This window comes from Telopea speciosissima, chromosome 6 (genome assembly GCF_018873765.1).
Source record: "Telopea speciosissima isolate NSW1024214 ecotype Mountain lineage chromosome 6, Tspe_v1, whole genome shotgun sequence".
In the NCBI taxonomy this organism is placed as follows: Eukaryota; Viridiplantae; Streptophyta; class Magnoliopsida; order Proteales; family Proteaceae; genus Telopea; species Telopea speciosissima.
In genome coordinates this window covers 61,911,602-61,934,541 of record NC_057921.1, presented here as the reverse complement: position 1 = coordinate 61,934,541, position 22,940 = coordinate 61,911,602, and the positions used below count along the sequence as shown (strand labels likewise).

Sequence of the window (22,940 nt, the reverse complement as noted above, 5' to 3'; positions counted from 1 at the left end):
CTATTTGAAATTGTATATTTGCTATTATATTTATGTTCAAAGTTTACTAGCGATTTTGTGGTTGATTCTTACATTATTTTCTTATTTTTAATTGGCAGGGTCGTGCAAAGACTTGAACTTTCAAAGTCTAGAGCTTCAGTTTTGACTTCGGTTGGCTTCATTTATTTAAATAATCATTGATAGATTTGAGTTGAATATACCTTGATTGTAAATGTATTTTGTCAGTTGGCAGCTTATCTAAAATTTAATTAAAGATGCTTCTATTTGTCTTTATAGGGAATTGCAACACTTGGCAACTCATTCTTTTTCTTGGCCAGTCGTTTGGGAGATAGTATGCTTGTGCAATATACTTGTGGGATGGGAACATCGATGTCAACTTCTGCCCATGTGAAGGAAGAGGTTCATATCAAAAGTTGACAGTTCTTCTTTACTATTTCAATTAATTGGGAGTGAAATACTTATTTGGGTTACCTTTTTCTTACTGTTTGCTTTCTGCTTTACAAGCTTTTTTCTCTAACCCCTATTTCAGTACTTCAAAATCTTTTACTTCTCACTGCCTTTACCAGGGAATGTTAACTATCACTAATGCTTCTGATCTTGTTTGTCATATAAAATCTATGATAGAGTTAGCAGGGTGACAAATATAAGGTCTAGCAGCATATTATACTATAGTTTATTATTGTCTGAACATGTTTTACTAGATCTTACTGTGCTGAATGTCAACAATATGAATTAGGGACAAAAACAAAAAATGGAAAGGAACTAAACTTTATAAAGTTTTAGGTGGACTGTTGTTTACTTGTTACAATTATTTTACTATGTTTGTCTATTCTTAGTTTCATGTTTATCCCAATGCCAAATCTATAATTGGCACATTCTTTTGTCCCATCTTCTAAGCCATCTATTGGTCCTCCCCGCATTATCTTTCCACATGTATGCTCATTCCGGCTACAAATGAGGGGAGTATTGGGAATAGTTTCACCCCGTGTACACTCATTCCGTGCGTGACGGGGAGTATTGGGAATATCCCCACATTGGTTAGTCTAGGACCTTGGGTGACTTCATATACTAGTTGGGCCCTCCACTTAATAGTTCGAGCTATTGGGGTGGAATCTAATATGGTAGTGGAGCCAAGAGGTCGGGTGTTCAATCACTGGCAAGTGTGAGGGGTTTGTGTTCTGTGTTGTTGTGCCCCTACGCTTTGTCTCTCCTTGGTGCCACATGCAGAGCTGTGTGTGGGTGTGTGTGTGTAGGAGGGCCTGCATGTGTAGGGGGTGTTGGAGTTTGTTGATATACATTGTTCTGGCCCTTAACAACTTGAGATTTTGGGATAAGCGGTTGTAACATCTTTGATTGCCATCTTGGTGACAGGGGGGAGATATTGAAGCCGATGCCCCTTCAGCTAAGCGGTTACGAAGATCATCATCTGATGCTTTGCAAGATATTGTCAGTGGTGAGGAGCTTTCATTATATGGTACAGCTCCAAACAATTCAGAGTCAGCGCAGGTTGAGTAATACTCACCCGTTGTTTTCGGTAGTTTTTTTACATGCCCTTTGACATTACTTGTGCGTTGCATCTCAGTTTGGTTACTTGTGTTTGGAGATTTACCCATTTTCTTTATTTTCACTTAACTGTTTATCCTCTAACCAAGTCATTTACTTACTCCGTGTAGTGCTGCTGCTATGTGTTTTCTTTTTCAATCTAAACCTTTTACTCTCTGAAAATTTTATTACATATTTTATAGTCTTTTCCTTTTCTCTCAATATATGCAGAAGGTTTTCTCATTTGCAGTCAGGGATTCCTTGATTAATGTTGGTCCTCTGAAAGACTTCTCTTATGGGTTGAGGATTAATGCCGACCCAAACGCAACAGGAATTGCTAAGCAAAGCAATTATGAACTGGTTGGTAACAATATAGTGTATGTTAATTTTGATATTGCATGAGTAATTTGGTATCATCTTTCAACATATACTGTTTTTGGTTTTGTATTTCTTCTTTGGGTGATGGTTGGGTGAAATTGTTGAAGATGCATCAAATGAATGTTTTATTGGTTAATTTCCAAAAAAAAAAAAGAAAGAAAGAAAAGAAAAGAATGTTTTATTTTTTTTATTATTAGATGCTTTTCATTTTTTTATTTAGGACTACATCCTTACATTATTGCTCTTTCTGGATTATCAGGTGTGCTGTTCTGGTCATGGAAAAAATGGTGCTCTCTGTGTTCTGCAGCAGTCAATACGCCCAGAACTAATCACTGAGGTGTGGGCAAAGTTTCTTTTGTTGTCCAATGTGTTACCTTTTCTTTATTAAACAGTTTGACTCAGATCATTTGATTATTGAAAGAAGAAAGATGTGTGACATCATTTGCATGCTAGAATTTCCCCATACGTGCAAGATTATTTATTTAGATTTCCATCAAATGAGTTCAAAGGTGCCCTAATTGGGGAGCTATTTAATCCCTAAAAGCTAGTTGAAGTACCAAAAGTGCTTAGGGTGATTTTTGTAGGGTCCCCTCCAACCAAGCTGGCCTACAAGTTCTCGTGTTGTTTAGAGGCTCCTTAGCATGTAACATACCTGTGACATGGAGTCCCCAATCATGCACACCGTTGAGGCCATTAAAGCACACTTCAACAAGGTATAAATGCCACACAGCATACTGGGGAGGGGGATCTCTTACTCATACTGCAGTCTTTGTGAACAATAATTAACTGAATATTGCAACAAGGTAAGCAATGTTTTAAGGACTGTTTGGCCGAAGTTGCAGTGTCTGGACCATTCCCTTGAAAGGGGGAATGGTTTGTTCCAGTCCTTGACTGGAGGATGGTCAAGACCTTTCAGAATTCAGAGCATTTCAAACATTTGAATGCTGGCAGTCATTTACTTTGAAAATTGAAGTGTTGGTGCCTGGTGGTTAGAAGAACTCTGGCTGCTGGGTAACAAAAAGGGGTTTCATAACATTGGGCCCGAACCCTGATTGGGTATAACATTGCAATATTTCTTATTTATAGAGTTAAACAACTGATCATAAAAAGAGGTGGATAGAGTGAATCATGCCACAATGTTATGTGCTCTGAGTCAAGTGTGTTGACTTTATAAAATGCACACATCCTCTTTTGTTGTGATTCACAATATTTTTATCTTGTTATGAAAGTACTACTTCACCGGCGCCATCATCGTCTGCTTTTCACAGAGAAAATGAAATCAGAGATCTCAGCACCGGCTCCGGAGGGGATTTACCTTCTTCTTCTTGCGGCACTCTGTTCAGCGGAGTTCGAGATCCGTGGGCTCTGATCCAAAAGAAGGTTCTGTTGTCTAGATTACTGGTGAGATTGTCGAAATCTTGATAGGGTTCGATAGGTGCTTGTTGTCTGCCTATAGGGTTTCGAGGTTTTGAATAAATGCGTTGGTAATCAGAGCTTTTGGTTTCTTTTTTAAATTTCTCCTTGCTCTCGCTTGGGTTGAAGCAGAGGCTCAGCTTTCCTGATTTTGTGGTTCTACTCTCTTTGAGTATTCCTGAATGTTATCCATCGTTTGAAGATTAAAGATCGAAGATTGCCAAAAATTCAATCAAAGGTTTACTCCAGCATCGAAGCGGTGATCTGTCCCTTTAGGTCAATCTTCTTCGGATTCTGCCTGGCAGCTGGCCCGTGCTGCTATGGTCTGTCCTGATCTTGGTGATTCGGCTTGGAGCTATCGTGCTTGGAGCTATCTTGCTTTGTTCCAATCTGTCTCGTTTGCTTCGACCTGCTATGTTCGGCTTTGGCTACGGCCTACTGCGTGGAACACCTGCAGTGACTCAAGACGTGTCTTGGCTCCCACCAGGTCCTCTCTAACAATTCTATTCCCTCGGAGCTATCGTGCTTGGAGCTATCTTGCTTTGTTCCGATCTGTCCCGTTGCTTCGACCTGCTATGTTCGGCTTTGGCTATGGCCTACTGCGTGGAACACCTGCAGTGACTCAAGACGTGTCTTGGTTCCCACCAGGTCCTCTCTAACAATTCTATCCCCTCTTGCTGAGCATCTGCTGGTAGGTTTGTGTCTATAAACATTTTTCTGCTCGCTCTATCAACCTACCTGCCTTAATAGTGAGTTCCCATCATTCCCTGTTAGCTCCATCAAGTTGGATGGGCAGCAACTATTTGATGTGGTGACGCTCTTGCTTCCTCTCTATTTCTGCCCGTGCCTTTACCGGATACCTTACGGGTGAAGTTGTGAAGCCTACGAGTGCTGGTAATTTGTTACAAAAAATGGATATCTGATGACTCTCTTGCCATGTCCTTCTTGATTAACTCTATGCAACTCTCGATTGCTCATGGCCATCTTCTCTTCGATTCTGCTGCGAAGATTTGGAAATCAGCCAAGGAAACCTACTGTCAGGTCAAGGTTTAAAGTATCGGTATTGGGTATTGTATCGGAAGGGTGATTTTAAGAGATGTATCGTATCAAAGATACGTATCGTACACTACAGAAACACATAGAAATGGTCTCGATACACATGGAAATACACATTTGGAGCAAAAAAGTGTATTTCCATGTGTATCTTGACCATTTTTCAGAAAACCTACCTTTTTCTGTGAAATCTCCTTCAGTCTCTGATCTCAGCTTGTTGGATGATGTTGTAGCACTCCTTGATTCGTTTTTGAGTGTAAATTAGATACCCCAACTCCAAAAGTGTGAAAAAACTTGGTTAAATGGAAGATTTCAGACTCTCAGTTGAGAGTTTCCCTTATTTTTTCCTCCAGGATGTGTGCTGTATCGAGTTTGTGACTCAAAATGACTTTTTTTTTAATGGTTTGTATCAATGGTATCGGTATGTATCGAACCGTATCCCCAATACGTATCGATACATACCGATACGTATTAAAGCACCCACATAATCCTTTACCGGACATATCGATATGTATCGGTCATAGTGTATCGTATCGACCTGTATCGGCCAATACATTTCGATACCATTTTAGGCAATCCGTTTTTTTTTTAGAAAAAAGAGACGTATCGGTACCAACTGATACCGATACGTATCAAGCCGATATGTTACGATACATACCGATGCTTTAACCCTTGTCTCAGGTTGAAAACGCTGCTCAAGTCTATGAGTTCCGGAAGAGAATTCATGGGACTACCCAAAAGAAGATATCCTTGTCCCAGTACTACTCTGAGTTGTGCAGCATGTAATAGGAACTTGATTTCTACAAGACCTTTCAGGCTACATGTTCTACCGATGCTGCCAACTTCAAGAAACGTGAAGATATTATCCGTATTTTATGATTTTTTGGCTGGATTGAATGTGTATGACCGTATACAGTCCCAAGTTCTCAGTCGGGACCCTTTTCCGTCCTTGGAGCAGTCTTATACCCTTGTTCAGCTTGAGGAAAGTTGGCATACAGCCATGTTACAACCCGTTCCTCATGAGAGATCTGCTCTCTACACTAGCTCAGGCTCTGGTTCTCAATCATGGGGTGGTTCTGCCTGTACTTCTGGTCGCTCAGCATCTGATCGTGAAATGTGAGTATTGGTGGAAAGAATGCCACACAAAGGAGTATTGTTGGAAGTTACATGGCCGTCCCACCACCACCGGTACATGTGGACGTGGTGTCTCAAACACTGCTCATGCACATCACACTGAGGTGCCTCTTCTTGCACCCACCAACGGCCAATTTTCTCAAGATGAGTTACTTGTTCTCCGCCGACTAATGTCTGGGCTGAAACCCACTTCTTCATCAGCACCGCCTTCTGTTGTTTCTGCCGTCTCTGGTTCGTACTCTTCTGCCTCCAACTTTGTGTACTCAGGTATCCCTTTTGTTGGTCATTGTGCTTCTACTGTTCCCTCATCTTGGATAATTGACTCTGGCGCCACAGACCATGTAACTAGTTCCTCTAGTAAGTTTTCTACCTTTTATCCATGTTCAGGTAAGGAACGTGTTCGGGTTGCTGATGGTTCTTTTTCCTCTGTTTTTGAGGAAGGATCTATCTCCTGTTCTACTTCTCTACTATTGTCGTCTGTTTTCCATATGCCTAATTTTTCTACTAATCTTCTTTTTATTAGTCATATTACTCGGGACTTAAATTGTAAGGTTACCTTTTTTCCATCGCATTGTGTGTTTCAGGACTTGGTGACAAGGAGAACAATTGTCATTGGTAGATTGAGTGGTGGTCTATATCTGCTAGAGGACAGTCACTCTGTGGCTTCAGTTCTTACCCCTCAAGTTCATTAGTTAGATTCATTTGCTTCCACCGTATCAGAGTTACATCGGGGGCATCGGCGTTTAGGCAACCCACCTCTTAGGATTTTATCTCTTGTTTTTCCTAGTCTATTTCAAAAGTGTGATCCTAATTACTTTTTTGTGATGTCTGTGTTTTTGCCAAGCAAACTCATGCTCTTTACCCTCTTATGAGTACTGAACCTTTTGTTTTAATTCACTCTGATATTTGGGGTCCTCATTGTGTGTCTATTTCTGGTTATCGTTATTTTGTGACTTTTATTGATTGCCATTCTCATGCTGCCTGGGTATATTTGATGCTTTATAAGAGTGAGATGTTTCATTGCTTTTAGCTTTTTCATTGTATGATTAAAACCCAGTTTAATGCTATTGTTAAGGTTCTCCGCAGTGATAATGGTCGGGAATATTTTGAGGGATCTTTTCAGTCCTATCTTGTTACTGAAGACATCATTCATCAGACTAGTTGTGTGGATACTCCTGCGCAAACAGTGTCACAAAACGTAAAAACCGCCACCTATTGGAGGTCGCACACACTCTAATGTTTGAAATGCATGACCCTAAACACTATTGGAGTGAGGCTGTCCTTAATGCTGCTTACTTAATCAACCGCATGCCTTGTCGCGTGTTGGATTCCTGGTCTCTTTTGGATGTTCTTTAGCATCGGTCCTCTTTTACTCTTCCTTCGCGGGTCTTTGGCTGTGTGTGTTTCACATTTTGTTGGCTACTTTGCTACTCAGAAGGGCTATAAGTGCTACCATCCGCCTTCTTGTCGATGTTCATCACTATGGATGTCGTGTTTCATGAGTCCGCTGCTTATTATTCTTCCTCGGCACCTCTTTAAGGGGAGCATTCTAGTGACAATGTGCCGCTGATTGTGCTTCTTGACAGCTCCTCATTGTCTCTTCTTGAGCTCGATGTGCACCCTTCTATGCAGGGAGAGTAACTGAATACTGACAGTGTACCAAGTGCTAAACCATTGTAGGTGTTTACTCGCTCTCGGTCTCGCAAAGATTCAACAAATATTACCACTACTATTGCTCTACCTAACCAACCGCTCTCCTCAGACCCAGGGCCTCCCATCATCTCATTTATACCTGGTAATCTTCTTGCTCCTAGCGGTGTTGATTCTTTGAATTTGCCTATCGCTGTCCATAAAGGGAAGAGGAGTTGTACTCGACACCCTGTTTCTCATGTTATGTCTTATGATTCCCTCTCCTCTTCCTATCATGCATTTATGTCTTCCTTGTCTTCTATTTCTATTCCCCAGTCTTGGCAGGATGCAATGGTAGATTCGAGATGGAAAGAAGCTATGATAGAGGAGATGAGAGCCCTTGGAAAAAATGATACATGGGATCTAGTCTCTCTTCCTCCAAGGAAGCGACCTGTGGGCTGTAAATAGGTATGTACAGTGAAATAGAGAGCGGATGGAACAATGGATCGGTATAAAGCCACGCTGGTTGCAAAAGGATTAACCCAAGCGTATGAGATTGACTACCAGGAGACATTTTTCACCTGTTGCAAAACTGAACACCGTTCGAGTTATCCTTTCATTGCTGTTAACTTGGGCTGGGAACTACAACAACTTGATGTTAAAGACGTTTTCCTCCATGGCGAACTTGAAGAGGAGGTGTATATGGAAGTTTCTCAAGGATTCTCAAGTAAGGAAACTCAAGGGAAGGTGTGCAAGCTGAAGTGTGCATCATATGGGCTGAAACAGTCTCTTAGAGCCTGATTTGGGCGTTTTCATAAGGCTATGGTCACAGCTGGGTACACTCAAAGTAATATTGATCACACATTGTTCATTAAGCGGTTTTTGATCACATTACTGTTTTCATTGTCTATGTTGATGACATCGTCTTCATTGGAAGTGACTCAGCTGAAATAGAAAAATTGAAATCTATTTGGGACAAGAGTTTGAGATCAAAGACTTGGGCAATTGCGTTACTTCCTTGGAATTGAAGTTACTCTTTCTTTGAAGGGATTGAAGTTACTTTTTCTTTAAAGGGAATCTTCCTCTCAAAGGAAGTCTACATTGGACCTCTTATTTGAGATTGGGATGCTTGGTTGTCTCCCCATTGATACTCCTCTTGAGACTAACACACATTTGAAGGCCAAAGATGGTGAGCCAGTTGACAAAGGAGGCTATCAACGACTGGTTGGAAGGTTGATATATCTCTCCCATACTTGACCAACCTGTGAGTCGGGTGAGTCAATATATGCATGGCCCATACTCTACCTACTTGGATGCTATGTATCGTATTCTAAGCCACCTAAAGTCAGCTCCAGGAAAAGGGGTTCTCTTTTCTCCTCATAGTCACATGCATGTAGAAGCTTTCATTGATGCCGATTGGGCAGGATCTCCAAATGATCGAAGGTCCACATCTGGCTATTGTACCTTTGTATGAGGTAACCTTGTGACTTGGCGTAGTAAGAAGCAAGTTGTGGTTGCTCGGTCTAGTGCAGAGGCAGAGTTCTGTGCTATAGCACATGGCATATGTGAGTTGTTGTGGCTTAAGGGTCTTCTTCATGACCTCGGTGTTAGTTCCAATTCACCCATGACGCTGTACTGTGATAGAATATCTGCTATTAGTATTGTCCACAATCCTGTTCAGCATGACAGGACGAAGTATGTGGAGATAGGTCACCATTTCATCAAGGAGAAACTGGATCAAGGAGTTATATGTATCCCATTTTTTCAATATAGTGATCAATTGCCGATGTGATGTAGATTCATCACCAAATAGGGCTTGTTTCATTGGGAATAAGTCTAGGGTTGGGTTACATACATGTTGGGCCTTTGATCCCATGGGTTTCTAATGTAATAGGCCACTTTTATGGGCCTAAAATATGGGTATATAGGTTGCATACGGGATTAGCCCAATACTTAGTTTATTTTTATGTTTTTTAATTGAACTGGTTCAATTTGGTTGCATCCAATTGGTTCAATTTAAGTGATCATGTGACTTGGTTAAGTGGTCATGTGATGTAAGTTGGGCTGGATTAGGACTCTATAAGTCCAGCCATGTTTTGAGTCTATTTCCTTTGGTATTCTAGTTTCCTAGTCAGTTTAAGTTACTTAATAGGTTAGGGAAAGGGTTAGGCCATTCCTTTTTAGTGTCTAAGTCTATTTTTGAATCTTCTATATAAGTTTGTAAGGGAGGCCAGCATTGAATACGAATTTGATTAATAAAAACTCAGCTTTATGCTTGCTGCCTTTGCTCCATCGTGAGTGTGCCTTGTGAGTAATATCAAGGTTGCCTTGTGAGTAATATCAAGGTGAAGGGATTGGTGGATCTCCAATCGACTCCTTGCATCGTGAAGATCGGGAGGGCTGCTACTTATCTCCTTGCATCGTGAAGATCGGGAGACCCCATTGTTCATCTTCAAAGCTGCTACCATTGAAGACCTGCAACAAGTAAGAAATTCTGCAACTATTCTTCTTTCTTCTAGAAGGTCATATACAAGGTGATTTTTGAGATCTACCAAACCAGCCATCCGATTGAACTCAGATTTTCACCATACCTCTATTAACCCTAATTTGGGAAGTGATTCAAATTTGACCTAATTCCTGTGGCCTGATTTGAATATATTCTCATATTTCCCATTCTGCCCCTACCTCCATTAAAGCACAGTTTCAGACCTTCAACCATACTCGATTCTGATTTCATGCTCAGGATAAGTAGTTGATTTCATGACATGATAATTCTGAAATTAGTAACCAAATCATATCTCTAAACCCTAGAATCCCCTTCTCCTACCTCCATTAGGAATTGTCTCAAATAACCTTATCTTATCTTGCTGCCCAACTCACCTAACCTACTTCCATTCACTCAAACATCATAAAACCTATACCATTAGACTTCCCTACACCTGCCCATCATTACTATATAAGACATTCCTAACCTAAACCTAACTTTAACCCTAATTTTGACCTAAAACTCAAGTTTCACCCATTCGGATGACCTGTTCAGATTAGATCCTGGTTGAACTGGCTCCTAGTAGGTCTCCTACTTATCTAGGACTACATTACGATGTCTTCACTAAAGGGCTTAATAGTAAGGTGTTTCATTCTATTTTGTGCAAGTTGGGCATGTGTGATATGTAATTTGGGTATACTCATAGGTGTATTCTGCCCTAAGGGTATACTTGTAATTTTGTTCTTTTCTCCTTTATTATAAATAGAAGTTGGCTGTGATCCCTAAGGACACAAGTCATTCCCCCCCCCCCCCCCAAAAAAAAAAAAATCATTTTCATCAATGCCCCTAGTTTCTTACTTTCTCATGTTTATGTATCCTGTATGCTTTCTTGTTCAAGTGTAGAGGTTGACTATCAATGTATTAGGAGTCTGCCCTTTTTATTTAGTCTATTGTATTTTTGTATATTTTATATTTTGCTTTATTTCTATATTTTTGGTGTGTCAAGTAGGCAGCCGGCACCGTATTATATTCAGCCAATCACTTTTGCATGGATCCCCTTTTGAGCATCTTATTCTTATTACTTAAGTTTTATGTTAGCTACTGTGCGACCTAATGCTAGGGTGTCCCTTGTAAGTGACACGCTGCATCGGAGCCCATATGCGGTGACAAGTAGTTGAGGGCTTTCATATTGTGGTCAAATGCGCATTAAGAAGTTAATCCAAAAGCGTAGGATTAGAATAGCATCTTGGAACATTGATTTCTTAATGGGTAAGAGGCTAGAGTTGATTGATGTTATGAGTAGAAGAAGGATCTATATTGCCTATATTCAAGATACTAGATGGAAGGGTATAAAAGCTAAGGTGTTGGACGGATTTAAACTTTGGTATATAGGAGATCAAAGTAATAGAAGAGGAGTGGGTATATTGGAGAACGAGGTTGTTAATATAATTAGTGCTTACGCACCCCAAGTGGGATTGGAGGAAAGTAAGTTACTTTTTTGGGAACAAATGGATGGATTAGTACAAGGTTGTAGTCAAGAAAAAAAGATCATTGTAGGGGGTGCTTTGAATGGACACGTAGACAGAGATCTTAGAGGCTATAAGGCATTTATGGAGGCTGTGGAGTTGGAGAGAGGAATGAGGGGGGGGGGGGGATCTCTATGTTTGCATTTTGTGGTAGATTATGATTATCCATTGTGAATATTTTTTTTGAAAAGAGAGGGGAACATTTAGTTTATACTTGGGGAGAGCCTAACCACTCAACATAGATTGGTGGTCCTAGATATGTGCCTCAGTATTCAAAATCATAAGAAAGGGGAGCATAGTTGCCCTAAGATAAGATGGTAGAGCTTAAAAGGAGACTCTGTGAATTCATTTACTGATAAAGTGGGACTTTGAAGGCGACACTAATACGGTGTGGAACAAGATGGTGGCTTGTATTAAGAAGGTTGCTAAGTAGGTTAGGGGAATTGAAAGGTAAACTCCATGCTCCTAGGGAGACCTGGTGGTTAGATGAAGAGGTCCAAGCAGCCATTAAGACTAAGAAAACTAGTTTTAAGACATGGCAAAGGAATAAAGAGGTAGAGGATCTAAACAGATATAATTTTGCCAGAAAGGAGGGGGAAAAAGCTACCTATAGGATAGCTAAAGTAAGGGAAACGAAGGGTCAAGATTTCAACCATGTTAGATGTATTAAATCTGATGATGGTGTACTAATTAGGGACGAGGACATTACAGAGAGATGGAGAAGGTAGTCTACAGTCTACTTAATGGAGACTTCTCTAGTAATAGTTCCCTTGAGGGCAGTACTACTAATCTAGACATCACATGCCACTACTATATACAGAAAATTAGGGTGTTTGCGTAAAAGAAGCTTTAAGAAAGATGAAAGTAGGTAAGGCAGCAGGCCTAAATGGAGTCCCAAATCCCAATAGAAGTGTGGAAGCGCTTAGAGTTATGTGGTTTAACCTGGCTAACCAAGCTGTTTTAATAAGATACTGAGCACAAAGAAAATGCCAGATGAGTGGAAGAGAAGCATTGTGGTCCCGATTTACAAAAATAAAGGGGATATTCAGGACTGCAATAACTATAGAGGCATAAAACTTATGAGTCATACTATGAAGTTATGGGAGAAGGTTATTGAAGCCTACCTAAGAAAGGCAACTGCTGTATTGGAGAATCAATTTGGTTTTATGCCAGGAAGATCCACGATGAAAGCTATTTACTTACTTAGGAGACTCATGGAAAGGTTTAGAGTGGGCAAGAAGGATCTCCATATGGTTTTTATTGACCTAGAAAAATCCTACGACAGAGTCCCAAGAGAGCTAATCTGGCATTATGTCCATATGTGGACATAATTAAAGATATGTATGATGGTGTGGTGACTAGCGTAAGAACTATGGGGGGCTAAGGTAGTGAGTTCCCAATTATATTGGGCTACATCAAGTTTCAACCTTAAGCCCTTATCAGTTTGTGTTGTTGATCTTGGATGATTTAACTAGAGACATACAAGACGAGGTTCCTTGGTGCGTACTTTTTGCTAATGATATTGTGTTGGTAGATGAGACAAAAGCAGAGAGATTAATGCTAAGTTGGAGTTATGGAGATCAACCTTGGAATCAAAAGGTCTTAGGTTAAGTAGAACAAAGACAGAATATATGTTGTCTAACTTTAGTCATACGATGACGGTTAAGGAGGTGGTCAATATTGATGAGAGGGAGATTCATCAAAATGATTATTTTAGATACCTGGGCTCTATCGTAAATGAAGAAGGCAATATAGAAGACGATGTTGCCCAGAGAATTAAAATAGGATGGATGAAGTGGAGAGGTGCTGTGTGATCAGCGTATTCCTTTAAAGCATAAAGGAAAATTCTATATGACAGTCGTGCGTTCAGCTATGATGTATGGGGTGGAATGTTGGGCAGTGAAGAAGCGTCATATAGATAAACTAAGTGTAGTAGAGATGAGGATGTTGAGATGGATGTGCGGCAAAACTAGGAAGGATAAAGTAAGGAATGACCACATTAGAGCGGATTTGAGAGTTGCCCTGATACAAGATAAGCTACGTGAAAGTCGTTTGAGGTGGCAGAGCCATGTTCAATGGAGGCCTTGGGCTGCACCAGTACGGAGGAGTGATTTTCTTCAGATAGAAGGATCTAAAAGAGCTAGGGGCAGGCCTAAAATTACCATAGAAGAAGTTGTGAGGAAAGACATGCATAGTTTAGGCCGTGGCTCAAGTATGACCTCGAAATTCTCGAATAGAGTTGATTGGAGGGCAAGGTTCCATGCAGCCGACCCCATTTAGGTGGGTTATTGCTGAGTTGATGTTGATGTTGTTTGGCTCTTTCCTTTTTACTATTATTTTGTCTTTGCAAGGATCCATGTTGATGACCCCATTTAGTTGGGATAAGGCTCAGTTGTTGTTGTTGTTGTTGATATATAATACATTAATACCAGAAGGACTGTCAGACCGCCAAAGAAAAAGAGATGATGGTCTTATGTCAGGTCTGTTTTTTAAAGATTGGATGCAATTACATTGAGATATGCACATTTATTTGTAGGTGTAAGGGCTTGTGCATGGAAGTTTATTGAGTTCATGACCATTATGTACAGCGCTTTAATGTTTACTTGTGCATGCAGGTTGAGTTACCTGGCTGTAAAGGAATTTGGACTGTCTACCACAAGAGTGCACGTGGTCTCAATACAGATTCTAAAGTGGGATCTGAGGATGACGAGTATCATGCATATTTGGTTATCAGTCTTGAATCCCGAACTATGGTAATTTTCATATTAATGTCTCATGTAATTTACCTTTTATTGATCTGTGGCCCAAGTAATCTTGTTAAATTGAGCTTCTCATAATATAATCTACTTTTTTTTTTTGGGTGATGAAGAATGGATTATTTGAATGATAGAGGTAGGATATACAAGAAAGGAACCTTAACTCCACCTGCAAAGGTCAATACACAAGAAAAATTCTCACAGTGGATAATCATCCCCAATCAACTCCTTTTCCTGTTGCAAACCTTGCTGCAATCTCATGACCATTATCTATTTGATTCTCAAAATTCTCCTATTTCTTTGACACCAAATAAAGTGTCTAGTAGCTACTGGAGGCAGCAATTAGAGTTTTCTCCCTTGTTTGCGCCTTGCTTCACAGTTAAGATTTTTTCCTTGCAGAAAACCCAAAGGAAGATTTCAATTTGCTAGAGCTTTATTTCCCAACACCATATTCTCCTATTTCTTTGACACCAAATAAAGTGTCTAGTAGCTACTGGAGGCAGCAATTAGAGTTTTCTCCCTCGTTTGCCCCTTGATTCACAGTTAAAGGTTTTTTCCTTGCAGAAAACCCGAAGGAAGATTTCAATTTGCTAGAGCTTTATTTCCCAACACCATATTGAAGTCTATGTTGTCACTCTATTCCCCCAGACTACCCTTCTTTTTCCCCCCTCGATGCTGCAGTTTTTTTCTTTTGAGATTTGTGCTTACCTGATACCTAATACCTGTATAATCTAGGTACTTGAAACTGCTGATCTTTTGGGAGAAGTTACTGAAAGTGTTGATTATTATGTTCAAGGAAGTACTGTTGCTGCTGGGAATTTGTTTGGAAGGTGAATGTATAGCTTTATTCTCTCTTTTCAGCCTATTATGAACAAACCATTTATTTGTTATGGTCCACCCTTGATGCAACCTTACCGTTGTGCCGGGGGTGGACTTCGGTGCAACAGTAAGGTTGCTCCATTGCAACCTAGTGGTCACGGGTTTGAGTCAGGAAACAGCCTCTCCGCGAAGCGGGGGTTAAGGCTGCATACATTATGACCCTCCCCAGACACTGCAGTGGCGGGAGCCTCGTGCACTGGGTATGCCCTTTGTTTTAATAAGAAGATGTCACTGAATGTCACCTCTCTTCATTGAATGTTGTCGGCATTGTTGTTTCATTTCATTGGTGGTAATAAACTTCTTTCATAACCCTTGTTCCCTCCTCTTTTGATGTGTGATAAATTTGAGTTTTTGACAGCTTACCTAGTTTGGCTTCTAGCGTTCACCACATGTTTATGGGAGAGAAATAAAAAGTCCTTTGGTTAGCTGGAAAACTACTATATAGGAGCTAATAGAGAGCAAAACTTGTCAACTGAGATTCTTTAGTTGAAATGAGTACTGTTTGTCAACTGAGATTCTCCAGTTGAAATGCAATCCAAGTCGGTGGAGGGGTGTCTAATCGATATATTGACATGTCGCCCGCCATGGTGTTGCCACAATGCCACGGCGATCATGGTGACCATGTTTTATTTTTTATTTTCCCTATTTTTAATGTCATTTAGTATGCTATAATATATACACTATAACATCAAAAATCAACATGAAAGTGTACTACTATGGTTTAGTTCATGAAAGTGTAATATCCATTAGTGTATATGAAAATATGAAATCATGGATTAGCCTATCAAATGTAAATTACTTTGATATTAACACTAAACATGATATAAAACACTGCTGTTGCTGTTGCTGTTGCTTTACCAAACAAAAAAAATACGACAGCCATGTGTATTTGGCTGTCACATGAAAAAATTACCAATACTGTTGAAGTACTGTTCATGTGACATTGTTCACATGAACAGTGATTTGGTTGATATCAAGGATTTAAGTATCGGTATCGGGTATCGTATCGGTCAGGCGATTTTAAGAGGCGTATCGTATCGGTATCAGAGATACGTATCGATCGGTGCAGAAACGCATGAAAATGATCAAAATACACATGAAAATACACTTTTGGACACAAAAAACAATATAAACAAGCAATTTGTGTCATATATCATGCATATATACTAAGAATTGTGAATAATCAATAACCAGACAAGTGCGTCACTTTGAAATTGTTATAAAAGATTAAAAGATGAAATTCCTTACATGTAGAGTCACTCTATTGCCATGAAGAATGTCGGGGTGGATCAAAGTCATGTCTGTAAGGGTCTTCAACAATAGGAGCGACTAGGATGATGTTGTGTACTGTCCGAACATAAGCACAATAATGAGCCCAGTCAAAATACTGATGGTAGTGACTCTCCCACTCATAGTAGAATCGTGTGTACTGCTCTGGAGTAGCTAATGTCACGACAACACTAGGTTGTGCTTGTGCTTGATTCTCTCCATATCCATAACTTCCATACCCTACAGAAGCCCTATGTCCATAGCTTGAAGAAGAACCTGATGCATAATGCCCATGGCCTGATGAAGCACCAGCATAATCAGAACTAATACTAAGTGACTCCATGCCACTCATAAGCACATCACTATCATATGGATTGTGGGAGCGCTTGGCAGACTTGCCCTTATGCGGCTTCCGCGAGTAAGTCTTATGGTCAGCAGGCTCAGGACCATGATCCATATCTTGGGTAGTATGTGTGTATCCTGCCTCACATGTGAACTGAACCCCAACACGATGTTGTGAAGCCTCATGGCCACCACCACTACCTCCAGTACCACCACTACCTCCAGCACCATAGCCACCACCACCACCACTACCATCATCATCATCGTCATCATCATCATCATCATCATCAGAAGCAGCAGCAGCAGCAGTAGGAGTAGCAACAAAACCACCACCACCACCACCACCACCACCACCACCATCACCATCACCATCATCATCACCATCGTCGTCTTCATCCTCATCATCAACATGTTGTTGAGTTCCTCCATACGGATGACCTGACCTCGTCCTCCTGACTAAACCTTCTTCAGAGCTACTTTCATTTTCTTCAACATTAGGACAAGGATCTTGTGATGGTGGCTGTGTTGCATCCTCATCCATCTGTTGAATGATGCTCTCTATCACTGAATCAGGTTTGGTTGTCTGACGATCCTCACTTAATTGATCCATCACCAATACCTTATCGGTATCTTCTATCCATGCTCTAACTGGATCTTCATCGTCAAGTAGGTGGTTGATGTCGATTGGGTTGACATCTACATCATCTCCTTCTCTTTCCAGCTCTAAATATTTAAGCTTGACTCATGTTGTAATGGACATACACTAGCTTCTCCAACTTTGAATAACTGAGACGATTCCGGGGTTTGGTGTGTATCAACCCGAATGTACTCCAGTTATGTTCGCAGCCACTAGAGGATGCCGTCAGGGATAATACTCGAATTGCAATTCGGGTTAAGTGTGGAGCACTAGTACCCCCATAATTGAGCCACCAATCAGCTGCACAATAATAAATGAAATATTAAAAGACAAAACCTTAAAACAAATTTTAAATGATATAATAAATTAGGTAAACCTAACTTACCTGGGCGTTGTGTGCTCCTAGCATGGATAGCCATTCTATCAGCAAAACCACGAGTGGCCTCCCGAAAATACTTAGCCTAGAGAGGTATTAAAAAAAAATATATATTAGTTCCACTTCTACCAATCACTCTATTCTTGGTTTCAATCATTTATACAACTAATTTAGCTCTAACCTCATCCATGGCAAGTGTGGCCTTCGCTACATCTGGCTCCATTCTGTTCACAACATTCCTTAGGGCACGCAATAGATCCGGTCTACACCCTATATCATTGGAGTATAGGATATCCGGATTCAAATAATATGCTGCACATGGTTTGTAATGGATGGTTAGAAACCTAGAAATTCTAATAATAAATAAATAAATAGTAACTTACTAACTACTAAGTGTTTAAAATGAAACCAAAGTCATATACTTATAAGATTACCTGCCCAATGAACATCTTGAACCAACATATTTTCCCATCGATCGGATATAATCTTCAAATACTTCTTGTTTGATGTTGGGTTATTCTCATGTATTTTTCTCTTCACACATCCCATGGCCTCTACCATCTTACCCATGGTTTGCTCTTTATCCCCATCAACCTTTCGAAGCAGACAAAAGAGTGGCATCATAACATTATAAAGTCGGCCCATTGCAGCCCAAAAGTTTGAGGAGGTGACAAGATCTTGAACAAATCTCCCAATTTCAGACCTTGCATAATTGCTAGTCAACCACTCAGTACAGGTGAACATCTATAGCAGCCCATGCTTTCGGGAAATGAGGCTATCAATTGCAATGTAATTTGTTGCAAATCTTGTTGTTGCAGGCCTCACTAAATCCCCTTGTGTGTAACTCCTCATCAATGCCAAAACCCAACTATGGTTATAAATAAAGTTGGTGATTTTCCTTGCATTACCAACCAACTGTTGGACCTTGGGCAATTCTCCTATGTCCTTGAACATCAAATCTATGCAATGAGCTGCACATGGTGTCCAAAATAGATGTTGCCTCTTTAACATAAGCAACTGACCAGCCTTCTTGAAATTTGCTGCATTGTCAGTTACTACTTGGACAACATTTTCTTCTCCTATGTCCTCCACAACTTCATCCATTAACTTGTACAAGTAATTGGCATCTTTGATTTCACTAGATGCATTGACCAACTTGTGGAAGATCGTCCTTCCATCACAGTAGATAAGAAAATTGATGATGGATAATCTTGTTGGTCCACTCCATCCATCACACATGATGGTCACTCCATAAAGTGGCTACTTCTCCTTGAACCTCTCTACATACTCATGCACCTCTTGGACAATATCATCCAAGTAAGGCCCAGCAATCTCATGAGGTGTGGGTGGCTTAACATTTTTCCCACACCGTTGAATCTCCTTTACCATGGCCTTGAAGTGGGGATCTTTGGCCTTATGTGGTGGAATCATAGAACTGTGGAACCATCTGGAGATTGCTCTGCCTATCCTTTTACTAAGTGTTTTGGGTTGAAAGCTTTCTTCAATCCTTTGTTGGCTAGCATCCCTTGCTCTATAGACATTAGGATCCATGTCTTTGATATCTGGGCTCTTCTTTCTCTTACCCTTACCACTCTTTGTAAACCGGTCAAACATCCCCTTCACACTGGTTGCTCTACTAAGGCCAACAGGCTGCTTACCCTTACTTAGAGATGGACGACAAGAGGAGCCAACACCAATATCTACAGGGCCCTGGTTGGGTCGAGTTGATTGACTTCTAAACAATTGCTCAGCTCTCCATTGTTGCTCTTTTGCTTCATGTCTTGATTGTTTCATCGCCAATGCCAACTCTGGGTCCTCCTCTGCTTCCATATCCGATCCTTCATAATCTTCAAAATCTTCCATCAAATCTTTCACCAATGCATCAACATCATCATGTGCTTGCTTGGATTTTTTTTTGGAATCTCTAAAGTGTTTTTGCATTGCCCTGCTTAACTCTACAGTGCACTTTGTACACTTGGAAACATTTCCATATCCTCCTGCCATGTGCTCTTTTTACCGAGTTACCCCACCTCTAAGATGTTGGGTGTCACAGAAGTTGCACTGTGTATGCAATCTATTATTGTTTATTTTGGTACAATAAGACCACCCAATGTCTTGTTGTCGCGGCATCGTCCTAACTACCAAACAAAAGTAGATAACTATATAAGATATATATTAAACAATATTCAAATCCACACATCAATAATTTATTATTTATACAACTATAGACAGACATTATGAATTATGATGCATGTCATGCATTGCATCATTTCATGTATTTACTACCTAGCAAAGTTGCCCTAAACAATATTTAAACATTTTTATATTTTCTACAACTAGTTACACATTATTTAATTTTTTAAATAATGAAAAAAAATGACATAATGTACTACATATATGAATCTAAGCCTTTGATTCTATTTCAGTCAATTATACATTTTATCAAACTATAATGAAAGAGTATAGATGGAAAAATCAGATTTTTTACATTTTTTTAAGTATTTTATAAATTCAGAAAATACCCAAAAAAAAATAAAAAATACAGATTTAGGGTAAATGTATAATCTTCTTGGGATGTCATACATCTATACATAATGTACTCCATATCTTATAAACATTACCATTTGTTTTAAAGTTAAGAAAAAAAAAAAAACTCATTTTAAAGAAGGAATTTTCGGTTTTGGGTAAAAATTGTCAAAGAAACATGGATTTGAAACCAAATCTTTGTAAATGCATACAAAGAAAGCAATTTCTATGTTTGTTTAACATATTCTCTTTGATTCATACCAAAAAACATACCAATAATCAAAGATTAAAGCAAAAGATTCAAGTTTTTTTCAAAAAACTTACCTAACCCTTCAAGAACAGCTTTTGAATTCGAACGTGGGCTGTTAGATCCACCAAATGATGTGATTTCAGCTCCTCTGAGTTCGTTTTTGGCAAAGAATTGAAAGCCCTCAAGAAATCTTACCCAAAAAGCAAGTTTAAATGTGTTTTTGGAAGGGTTTCTCAAAGTTGGGAAGAGCTTTTTTCCGCAGGACTGCTAGAAATCGAGTTTTAGGTGAAAAGAATGAAATGGCCATGTGTTTTTTAAGTTAACGATCCGTATCGAGACGTATCGAGTCGTCTCGATATGTATCGGTCGATACATATCGATACATATCGAGACGACTCGATACGTCTCGATACATATCGCTTTTTAAATATAATAAAATAATCTTTTTAAAAACTCTCGGCTGTATCGATACGTATCGATCGTATCGTATCGTATCGTCGCGTCTCGGTTGATACGTCTCGATCTGATCGAGACATTTGCATTTTAAAAAAAGATACGTCTCGGCCTGTATCGTATCGACCACGACCGATACCGAGACGTATCGGCCGAGACGATACGATACGGTCCGAGACTTAAATCCTTGGTTGATATGTGCATCTTCTATTTTCCTAGTCCTAGTTGGAGTCCTAGTTTCTAATTATGTCAAGTCCTAATTCTACTGTGAGTTGTTAGTCTTAGTTTCAGTTTGAGTTGTTAGTTCTAGTTCTTTTCCTATTGTAACTTGGAATCCTATCATGATTAGGAATTCCTAATCTGATCAGGAGTTCCCCTTTCTATTGTAATCTGAGATTATAAATACAAGCATTATGAGGGAGGCTGATAAGTTTAACAGTTCTCTCCTCTTCCTCATCTTTTCTTCTCTCTCAAGTTACTGGTTACAGGTCCTAGGTTTTCTACATGGTATCAAAGCTAGGCAACCAGTGACTGATTCTCTCCAAGATTGCCGTTTTGAGAGTCGGTTTGGGTTTCTGGTTTGAAGAAGAAACCCCTAGTTCAAAGAAGAAGAAGAACTAGGGTTTCATGTACTGAGTTCGTATGACTTTCGTATACTGCTGGTGCTGAATTATTTGATTTTACTCTAGTTTGCTACTGCTGGTTCCATCATTGATTTGCTATTGCTGGTTCCATCGTTGATGTTTGAATATCTCTGTTGAAGATTTATTCGATTCTGAAAACTCTACATCAGATTTCGAATCTGATTTCTGCTTTTCTGCTGAGATGCGTTGCAGACTACATACTGATTTGTTGATCGATTAATGAGGAACCTGGTTCTAGGCTATAGTTGCTTTTGAAGAACCTGCTTTCGTTGAAGGTACAAACCCTTTTGTTTTTTCTCTCGATTTGACGGTGATCGAGGGGCTGAAGTTCACGACCTGCCCAATTTTTGCTCGGTTTCTCTTTGCTTGTCGTGAGGAAGAAGAAATCTTCTTCACTGTTCTCGTTCGCTGGTTGTTAGAGGTTTTTGATCTCCGGCGGTCTCTGACGCCTCCTTTCCCTGGTTTCTCGGTTGCAAGGTTGAAGCCGTTTTTTCCCAGATTTCTCGGTTGCAAGGTTGAAGACGCAACCTTTTTATTTTATTTTATTTTATCTTGGGATTATATGCTGATCAAATTCGTCATTGTCGCTGCTGCTGTGTGGTTCGATTGGCTCAATTGATGGACTTGAAGGTGTCTTCTTGGTATCATGGTATTTCTGTTGGAATAGTAAAAGAATTCTTCATTACTTCCTCTGATGTGATCGATTTCTTCGCTACTTTCTCTGATTCGATCGAGTCATGAGGTTGAAGACGGTATTGTTGGTTAATTCCTTATGTCCAGTTCTGCTGCTTCTTTCATTCACTTTTGTCCTTATTTTATTTCCCCTTTCAAGTCTATCCCTAGTTAATAATTGGTAATTCCTTTTGTATCCTTTTCTTTAATCTATCAAGTGACCCTCCTCTGGTTGGTTAATTACAGCTATGCCATCCCTTTTTCAACTCTGTGTTATTTGGAATTCTGCCATTACCCTTGCAAAATTCTGGTTATTTACGGAACTGCCATTACCTTTTTAATACATTCTTCTATTTGACTACCCAATTGACCTTGCAAAATTCTGGTTATTTACGGAACTGCCATTACCTTTTTAATACATTCTCCTATTTGACTACCCAATTGACCCTTGAAAATTCTGGTTTATTACCAGTTTGCCCTTTGGCTTGGATTGTATTTAAAAGTGGATTTCCACCAAATTACAGTCATGCCATCCTTTTTTCCAACACCGTTCCCTTTCAATAATTCTAATTCATATCCCAAAACATCCCTTTGGCATATACTCATAACCCCTTTGGAAGTTCATGGTATTTTCTAATTTGCCATTTCTTCCTTTTCCATTACCCTTAGCACCTCTTGGAAAAATCTGGAATATTATGTTTTTGCCCTATCTCTTACATCATCTCTGTTATGTCCACGTGTACTACACGTGAGGGGGGGATTATGTACAGTACACCTGCAGACATTGCAGAACGCAGAACTTGCAGGAACATTGGTGCAAAACATAGAAGATCAGTGTTTTCCACCATTGCTATTGGGTATCCTTGTTATTGGGTTGAGTGTGCCGTAAGGGGGAGATTGAAGTTTTGAAGTATTGAAGATATTTTTTGGATCATGTTTGGTTATTGCCTGCCTATATGAGGTTCTACAGTTGGGT

At 39.8% G+C, this 22,940-nt stretch overlaps 1 protein-coding gene across 1 annotated transcript in view; it reads left to right on the top strand.

Moving 5' to 3' along the window:
• LOC122663801 (cleavage and polyadenylation specificity factor subunit 1) overlaps positions 1–22,940 on the top strand; it is a 59,083-nt gene that overhangs the window by 16,411 nt on the left and 19,732 nt on the right. The window contains exons 9-15 of the mRNA XM_043859444.1: positions 99–150; positions 277–399; positions 1,372–1,506; positions 1,774–1,902; positions 2,180–2,257; positions 13,776–13,913; positions 14,652–14,746. Coding sequence (XP_043715379.1) covers positions 99–150; positions 277–399; positions 1,372–1,506; positions 1,774–1,902; positions 2,180–2,257; positions 13,776–13,913; positions 14,652–14,746 — 750 coding nt within the window. The remainder of the gene's footprint in view (positions 1–98; positions 151–276; positions 400–1,371; positions 1,507–1,773; positions 1,903–2,179; positions 2,258–13,775; positions 13,914–14,651; positions 14,747–22,940) is intronic.